This window comes from Andrographis paniculata, unplaced genomic scaffold (assembly GCF_009805555.1).
Source record: "Andrographis paniculata isolate CXL003 unplaced genomic scaffold, ASM980555v1 Contig78END, whole genome shotgun sequence".
Classification (NCBI taxonomy): Eukaryota; Viridiplantae; Streptophyta; class Magnoliopsida; order Lamiales; family Acanthaceae; genus Andrographis; species Andrographis paniculata.
This window is the reverse complement of record NW_026137615.1, coordinates 83832-93872: the sequence shown is the minus strand read 5'-3', so window position 1 is coordinate 93872 and position 10041 is coordinate 83832. Positions and strand designations below refer to the sequence as shown.

The 10041-nt window shown below is 34.3% G+C and overlaps 1 protein-coding gene across 1 annotated transcript; it reads left to right on the top strand.

Moving 5' to 3' along the window:
- The first annotated feature begins 7790 nt into the window (after nt 1–7790).
- On the top strand, nt 7791–9476 carry LOC127239834 (histone-lysine N-methyltransferase ATXR3-like). The gene is made up of 5 exons (XM_051258177.1): nt 7791–7841; nt 8213–8313; nt 8392–8500; nt 8591–8869; nt 8976–9476. Exons 2-5 carry the CDS (start codon nt 8231–8233, stop codon nt 9108–9110), a joined length of 606 nt encoding a protein of 201 aa, XP_051114134.1. The 5' UTR covers nt 7791–7841; nt 8213–8230; the 3' UTR covers nt 9111–9476.
- The last annotated feature ends 565 nt before the right edge of the window (nt 9477–10041 follow it).

Here is a 10041-nt window from a genome sequence, read left to right as displayed (position 1 = left end):
AGCAATGAAATATGATTTTCGTTAGTAAATAAATTTTAGTTTGAGGATACATTCACCATGAAAAGTAATCTTATCCAGAAGCTGAAATATATATTTATAAACTAATTTATGCAAAAATAACTAGACTGTTACTTCATCGCCGACATGGTGTCGGGTAACGGTTGCTTCATGTTAATAGTCGGTGATTTTAGTCGTTACATGTGGGTTTTTATGCTGAAATCGAAGGATGAAGCTTTTGTTGGGAACACACAAGGGAAGAGATATAAAGCTAAATAACAAGACACGAGAATTTAACGTGGTTTCACGATCCCAAAATGGGATAATCCACTAAGATATTTATTACAATTATTGCACAGACAAAATTGTAAAACTATCCTCACAACAACTCACAAAATGTCAATTTCACTCTCTCTAGTATTTAAAGAAAAAAGGTTTGTTGTCATGTTTTAAAATAGAACCCAAAGGGGTCAATTTATAGGAGTCAATGCCCCTATCTTTTTATCACACTTCCGATGTGGGACATGGGAACTTACATAACAAATCTTCTCTCTTCCCATAGTCACACATATTTCGACCATGTCAGAAAAACGAACTCTCTTCTCAATTTTCTGATTCTTCATATCAATGTTGCTCTCCACATTTGCTCGCAAGGCGCATCCATCTCGATAATAGATGTTGTTGTGTTTCTTCCTCTCTTGCATAATCAAGTTGTCACCTTTGTACACTTTGCATAGATTAGTGCCAACATATCTATGCCCATGTGAAGCCAACTCGCCCAATGAAATAACATTAGCTCCAACAGTAGACACATACCTCACATTAAAAATTGTTTTGACATTACCATTGTGGAGCTTCGAGCGAACTCTTCCAATGCCTTCAATTCGCTGCTTAATCTTATTCCCCACATTGATATAGCAAAAATCTCCCTTTGTATGCTAAGTATCAAATAAACCTTGATCTTTACATATATGGACACCGGAAGCAGAATCCATCACCCAATTAGAATTCTCAACAGGATTTGTATTTAAAAGAAGTACATCACCTTCATAACTGACCACGTTCGCGGAGTTCTTGGCTTTCGACTTACCCTTCAAATTTCTCAGACTTCTCAAGTCTTCTTTAAAAATTCAACAGTGACTTTGAATGTGACCAAGTTCTTCACAATAATGATACTCTATAGAGCTGTAATCTCTCGGCCGAGATTTCGATCTTCCACCACGGTCACTTTTCATTTTCCTCCATCTTTCAGAACTCCCCATAGCTAGTAATTGACTATTCTTTAAAGTGCATTCATTTCCTATTATCTTGTCATTCTCCTTCAAAACCGTTAACATCTCATTCAATTTCAATGTAGTTTTTCCAACTAATATTGATTGCACCAACGGCTTGTAGGATTTGGACAATGAAGCTAACAAGAGCAACGCTTGCTCTTCCTCTTTAATTTCCTCTCCTGCATTCAACAGTCGAAATACTAGCTCATTAAACTTGGTAGTATGGTCAATTATATTATCTCCTTCCTCCATCTTCAAAAAGTATAGATCCATCTTCATAATCAGGCAGTTAGTCAACGTCTTCGTGGCAAATTTCCTATCCAAAGTATCCCACAACCTCTTTGGCGATGTTTCAGTCAACACGGTAACCTTTATTTGCGGGGTGAGTGCCAATCGAACCGTGCTAACAGCCTTTTCCCGGATCGTACTCCAATCATTTTCTTTCATACATTCTGATTTACATCTTCCAAGGCAACATCAAAACTTTACTGCACCAAATAGTCTTGAATTGTACTTTGCCACATAGTAAAATCACTATTTCCATCAAAGAGCGGAACCTTATATTTTAAAGTAGTGGACATAGTGCTTAATAACCCTCCAATAAACAAGCACTTCCAACAACCAAACAAATTGAGGCTAAAAAATAAAGCCAGGAACTCAAATCAGGTAGAACTGACCTTTTTGATAGAAATCTTTGTGTGTTGCCAGAGCTAGCCCACTAAGGAACTGCAACCTGGACTGCTGGCGTGCCGTCAACATGTCAACTACGGAAAGGTTTTTTTGTCATGTTATAAAATAGGACCTAAATTGATCAATTTATAGGATTCAATGCCCCCGCCTTTTTATCACACTTTCGATGTGGGACATGGGAAGTTACACGACAACCTTTTCCAATTTTGCGAAATTCAAAGTTAAAAGTGAGAAAGACACATCGATGAAGTTGAAAGGATTGCGGACTGATCAAGGGGGAATTCACCGCTAAAAAAGTTAATGAGTTTTGTGAGTAGGAAGGAATTCAAAGGCAACTTACAGCGCCGTAGTCCCCTCAACAAAATGATGTGGTGGAGTATTGTAACAGAAGCATTCTTGAAGTTACAAGATCGTTATTACGAACAATGAATGTACCGGATGTAATGTGGGGTAAAGCTGTTAGACATATTGTCTACATACTCAACTGTATTCCGACTAAAGGAGTGAAAGGGATGACGCCATATGAAGGACTATAAGAATTTAAACCAACACTTGAGCACGTGAAGGTGTTTGGGTGTGTTGGGTATGTGGAAAAGCTAAAGTGTGAGGTTGTTTGTTGATAATAAATCAACAATAGTGCTAATGAAAAATCCAGTGTTCCATGGTCACAGTAAACACATAGATACGAGGTATCATTTTTAAGATCACTTTTGATATCTTTATTTTATTGATCAATTGATATATATATAATACAAGCTAAGAGAGGAAGGACCGACTCGAAGCTTGGACCGAAATTCTTCAAACAACGGACGCGGAAGACTCTTTGTAAAAATGTCAGCAAGCTGCAGGTAGGATGGGACATAAATTACTATTATTAACTAATTAAACATTGTCCCTAACCAAATGTATAATTTATACTGAGATGAAAAAAGTATTAATTTTTTGTAAATAAATAATACTACCTCCGTCCGGTTCTAGGGTCCCATTTACTTTTTGCATCGTGTTAATCTGTGAATATTAACTATTATATGATAACGTAGTCCAAACTAATGAAAAATGGCAAAAATAATTCTATTGGTGTCTTATAATCCGCAAAAGGTAGATGAGATATTTAGAGTCGAATGGAAAGAGTATACTTTTATAATATTTATCAAGAATTGTGCTATTAAAAATAATGATGGGTAACAAATTCATTATCTACTTTATATGTATTTTTATTTTATATTTAAATCACATCAATAATTATTTATTTTTATATAAAAACATGATTAATATTCAAATGAACCCCCGCCCCTAAACACGTCTTAGTGCAATTTTTCCTCTTCAATTATAAAGACACTAGCGTATATACCAAAACCAACTCATTCCATCCGCGGAACAAGATTAAGCTGTGACAATTTTAGCGCAAGAGAACAACAAGATTCTCTCTGGCAAACTTCCAGAAGGAAATTGGGAATGTAGAGGCGGAAGGTGCAGGTGCAGCAGCAGACGCCATCGCCTCTTCTTTTTATTTTTAAAAAATAATTTTAAAATAGTGGCGCGAACAATGGCGCCTCTTTTTTCTGAACAGTGTATATTATATTTGTAATGGTGTATTTAAATTTTTTATATGTTATATATAATAAATATAAAAATATTTATACGAATAAAAATATAAAAACATATTTAATTAAGTAATTAAAGATTCACATAAAATATATTTATAAATATATCGAAAATCAATTTAGTAAATTGTAAAATAATAACTAGGCTAGATAATACACTAAAAAAAATTAGTATATTTATAATGAAATTCCGTTTCTATAGTTCACGTAGCTAACATAATTTTATCTCTAATTCCATTTCTAATATCATTAGTAACCGAAAAACTGAATTTAGGAACGAAATTGATAATTTCAGTGAATATAAAAATAAAAATAAGAGTCTAGAATCAATTTAGAATATAAATAAGTGAACATATATCCATCATTCTGAAACCATTTTTCTAATACCATCAAATAAAAATTTGCGTATATGGATATTGATAGAAGATAAAATAATAAAATTGTAAAAAATTAAACCAATATATGAAAAATATACTTAACAAAATAATAGTACATAAAAATATATTTATAAATATATATAAAAAAACAAATATAGTAAGAAGTGAGGTTACATAATATAAAAACAAAACAAGAGTCCAGAAAAAATGAAAAATATAAATAATAAAATAAAAATTATATGTTCTAGAACCATTGGTCCTCGGGCGAACAAGTTGTCAACACGGTGATACTCGTCTGCGGTTAGGGTTTTTTTTAGCTTTGTTTTCGGTTCGGCTTGAGATGCTCAATTCTACGCCGTTTCAAATTTTATTGAGGTTTCTCATCTTTAGTTAAACTGTTAGTCTGATTTTATTTTGTTTGATTGATTTTTTTTTTTCATTATTTCTTTGTTCATTTGAGTGGCCAGATTGATGTTGGTTTTAGGGAGGACACATCTTTTTTGTTCGGATTTGTGTTGTTTGTCCCATAGCAGTATATAAATTGGATCAAAGTAAAATTTAATTGATTGATGCTGAAAGATTTAAGAGGGTTAACAAATTTTGTAAGCCCTACGGGTCCACTCATCCGATTAAGAAACGAAAAAAAAAAAGGATAACATGCCAGGACAAATGTGAGAAGGGGCCTTTTTATCGGACCCCAAGTATTGCCTCGAAGAACCCCAAGAAGCTGTTTTCGAGGGATCTTCTTAGCTAGTAGGTAACAAGTTGTAATTTTGTGGATTCATATTCATTGTGTGCACTTAATTCAACATTAGAAAGGACCGAACATTGTAAGTTCAATAGTAATTTGATTTTTCGTGGACGTCTTACCGATTGTAAGTATTTTGTTTATCCAAAACACACCAGTTAAGCAAAGGGGAGATTTTGATTTTCCGATTGATTGACACTTGCAAGTATGAATATTTGTATTGTTTCTAACATCAAATAGGTTTGCATTTTCGTATTGAATCATCTGATCTCTTTTAACCTTCTTATTTAATTGTTATATATATATTATGCTTATAGTGTGTATTTAGATTTTATGAAGTCACGGGTAGACTTCTTCAAGTGCTTTTGTGTGGATATGTATATGAAGAAATATTTTGGTTAAATGAGTTATGTATGTTTGGGTGTGTAGTTTGATCTGCCAATAGTATTCAATCCTATGATTCTTATAAATTATTGAATCTTTTAGAGCAGCAATATAGTGTTCCCGTCTTTTGAATGAGTGCCTTAGATTTCGTAAATCCTAATATATGTTGAGTGGTTGTGTGTACATTATAATTGGTTGCTTGATTTCGGATAACAAATTCTTCTGCTCTTAATTAAATGTTTTTCTCTTTGTGCCATGAATGACGCATTTTGTTGGTATTTAATACAATGCTCTACCTAACATCAACATTGAATAGGAGTTTATATTATTATCTCTACGATGTTGTTGAGTTAAACTTGAGTTTAACACATGTAATTGGTAAATGCAAATCAACAGATATAGCAATAGTTCCATAGTCGAAGATAAGCCTTTCCCTTAGATATGTGATAAAAAATATTCAGAAATTTACTGCTTCCATACAAAGCATCATAGTAACTGCAGCCGAAAATACAAGTACCCTATAAAAAATGATAGCTTTGAAAGTGGATGACACTTCAGTGGTGGTCCAAGCAGCATCAAAGACAGTCAACAAGAAAGGGGTCTGGGAAGACGCCAATCTGGCCTCGCCCCAAATTAAATATCTCTCCCATAAGAAGATACATATAGTTGAGGCATTATTCCAACAACTGGGATCTGTGTGGATGTTTGAGGGACTGCTGAACTATTATTTGAACATAATATTTTTATTTTATTGGACAGATCAAAGGATATATGCCAGTGTTGTCCAAGAGAGTGGGCTCCCTTCGTGCAGGATATGCTAGTGTTGTCTCCAAACCTTAAGGTGCTCTTTGTTTGATAGCACCTCATGTTAAGTAGTACAAAATCAGGTAACAACATATTTTAATTTTAGTCACAGAAATAGTTGAATCTAAAGCGAAATTTTCCAATGCAACCTCGTTCCGTTCTGTCCAAATATAATAAAGAGTCGCGGAAAGGACGATCTGTCGCATGATTTGCGAACCTGTTGTTTTTGTCCACTCTTTTGTTTTCTCAATCGAGTAAAGCTCCCTTGGTGCCTAAAGTCATTTGCATATTTTAGTCCAAACTTTTGTTGAGAAAGAGCAATGGATGAACAGGTGGTGGGCTGTTTCCAGGTCCTCCTTGCAGAGCACACAAAGAGGATAGAGCCATCTGCTGGATGTGATGTTTTGTTTGAAAATTGTTGATATTTTTGGCCCAACCTAATCCGTGACCCATTGCCCCACTTGCAACCCAAACCCGCGTAACTTGGATCATATTCTATTAACCTTGACACGCATCAATATATAATTCCTCCCTCTTCCATTCTTTGTGTACTTAAAATTCGATTCTATTTTGATTGTTCATCCTCATGCATTCTTTCTTTCATTGGTTTTTTAGGTGGTTTTCTATTTTATGGTTAGTTACAATCGTTCTCTTCGTCAATCTCTTCGGTGAGACATCCTCTTCATGAGTTATGAGTGTTCGAAACATTAGTTGTCGATTAGTTGAGTTACGTTAATAGTTTGAAGGTGTTGGTGTCGGGTTTGTTTGGAGGCAATTGGTTTTAGAAAGTTAGATATATAGTCAAGAATCTAGCCTCATCCCAAAGCAAATGCTTTGTCATTAGTGCCCACCCTGGGCTTGGGTGATCTGGGCCCAAGCCCAAGACCCCAAAATTTTTGGCGCCTTTATGGCTATTTCTTTTAAAAAAAACATATTTATATATAAAAATCAAATTTATAAAATATTTGTATAATATTAATATATATTAAAATTAATTCGGTTGCAGCTAAATTTGAGGTTTTTTATTTAAATATATTTTAATATGATCTTGATAACAATATAGACAAGCTAAAAAAATCATAATAAAATAAATAATTAAAGAATATTAATTTCATATAAAAAAAATTAATAAGATTTTTTTTTAATTTTATCCGGAGCCCATCAAAATTGTAACAGATTAACTACTATGGCTAATATAAAAAAAAATTGTTCAAAAATCTAGAATAAATTTAAAATATAAATAATATATATATACTACACAAACCTTCTGGAACCATCAGCTACTAAAAAAAAAATAGGTAGTAGCACTAAAAAGATACATTTAAAAAATTGTAAAAAAGAATAAATAAAAAATATAATTAAATAAATAAAAATACATATAACCTTCTAGAACCATCCCTTAGTAATATAAAATTCGCCCATTTTCGGATTAGGGTTATTGTGTACTTTGTTGGCGGCTGGAGAAAGGCACCACAGTTCCAAACAAAAAGAGAAATCCGGCTGAGGATTGGGAATCGATTGAGATAGGCGTTGGTTTTTGCGAATGATGAATCAAACACTACTATGAGGTAGGTTTTCTAAAGTTGATAAAAATTTAAAGCAAATACTTTTACTGTGAGGAAAATTATGATGTATGTATCAATTGTGCAGTACTCATTGGATCCTGTGCTTATCAGCAAGAAAACCTATGCAGACTAACGGGATTTTGTGGACGCAAGGCCTGAAGTAGGAGCAATTGTGGGTGGTCGTGGGAAGGCATCTTAATTGGATGCGAAAACTTCCGGTCTATTTCCTCGGTACATTAGTGGAACACATATAATAATTTTGCGTTTCAGACCCACTAATTGCTATCAACTGATTCGTATATCTAACCTATACCTATCGATAGGTGAGAAAAAGTTTCTGTCGGTAGTGCAGCTGTTGGAGCTCCCGACCGCACCCCAAACCCAGCCACTGCTTCTTGGTAACGCTTTAGATGAAGTACCTTTGATGCCCTTGTAACTCTCAAAAATCCCTTTCTTTCATCTATTACTTGATCATGAATATAAGTATTTTATAATCAGGTTTTTGGGGCTACATATGTGAGCATCGATGTGCTTGAGAACAGTACTACTAGCCACAAAATTATGGTAGTTCAAGGTGTATATATATATATATATGTCTGTGTTTGCATAGTAGTTTGATGTGATGATTGTGAGAGGCGATAGTGTATTTTTTTGGGGAAGTTTCGGGATTGCATATTAAAGAGTTTGAAAAAAAAAATTGATTGACGAACAGAGTATATTTTAGAAATACTTGACATTTTTTGGTTGAACATTTTGTATGCTTGTGTAGAATCTTAGAGTAGTCTTGATGAATATGAAGACCAAGATTCATGCCCGTGTGTCATTTGGTCCTGATTTCCAACAGACGAAGTTCCGGAACTCTTTAAAATGGTAATTATCATTAGGTGCACTTCAGTATGCTATCTTACTATAAATCCTTATAATATAAGTCTCTTCAATACCCTTCAGGTCAAGGGATGTGGTGCGGATGTTACATTCGACAAAAAAAAGCCGGCATAATGCTGATGGTGACTTGATACACATATATGCGCACACAAAGTGTTTTCTCCGACTAAGGGTGAGTTCTAGTTCTTCCAAATTCGCAACACACCTGTTGAACTTGAAAAATGCATGTGTAATTAATTTTTCAACATGCATCCTTTTTCAGAAATACAAGAAAAGTAGTACCCCCACCATTCACATTACTCCACGAGACCTCAGCCCAAAGTATGCTGAGAAATTGGGTTCGGGTGTACACGAATACCACAAAACATATAGCGAATCATATTGTATAGGACAGCTAATGGTTTGGTATATCCAATATCCCGACCCAGATGTTTTGCTGGCTGAATCAAGCAGGGGATGCCTGTCGTTACCCAAAGCCCAGAAGGCATCACAACAACTTGTTTACGGCCGAAGGACAGTGAAGTTTATGCTTTCTATGATGGTATGCCTTGATAATCATGTGCAGATTTAGTAATCAAATTTAATATCTGTTTTCATTTTTATGATTGGATTCTGACCGATAATCTCCCATGTATTTTCTTTGCCAGAAGAAAAAAACCCCAAATGCCTTGGCCAGAGGACCAGACATGGTCATTCAAGAGCTCCCGGAACATTGTTGGCAGCCCAATGCTGGACATTGTCCTACACAAGGCGCATTTAAAAACCGATGCTTCGCTGGTTAAGACTCAAATCTAAGGTCTCCCGAGGAACGTAGCATTTGTGATTCTCTTTTAGTTGAGTAAATTTATTTGTTGTTGCTAGCATATGTTTGTGCTGATGCCTTATTTGACTCCTAATAATAGATGCTAGCATATGTTTGTGGCTTGGAGTATGTACCTCATAGTTGTGCCTGTCATCGAAGTAAGTGGCCTTGTATGTGTGGGACTCTTAATTATATTGCAACCTTATCTTGGACACACATGCGGTTCTTGTTTCATGTATTGTCCTTAATGTCGCATCTTTACGGAATGTGCTTACATCCTCTGAGATATTTTTTAAGCTTACTGGATCAAGCATGCTCCTTGTCCCTAACCATTTCTTGTTGCAACAACATTCAATATGTTATATTCATTCTGGATTATTTTTTTTTTTCTCTGGCATCTTCATTCTACCGCAAATCCCTCGTATTATGTGTATCCACAATAGAAATAGCATGTTGCGTTGGGTGGACTAAATTCGAGACCTCTCCAATCCAATAAATCTACAATCAATGGCATTCATAAATGCTATTGTAACTGGACAATATGCTATTGCGACATGTCCACTTATTTTCCGAAGAAATTCACATATGTTTTTTATATATGTGTCTGAATGAACTATGTAATTTGTTAGTATAATTGCAAACATTTTGCAAACCATTAAAAAGAAAAACTATTCTACTTGAAAAAAAAAGTGTTCTTAATTTTTTTTTCATGAAAAATTTAAACGATTGCTTTTCTATGTTTCTCTTTTAACCGTTTATTAGATTGATTTTTTGTCATGTGAATGTTATTAATTTTATTTTAGAAGACATGCAACTAAATCCTTCTATTGCTTACAACCATAATGCTTTTGTATCGCCTCAAACGCAGGTAAGCTTATAAATACATTTTCAGATAGATGTTTGTAATTGTT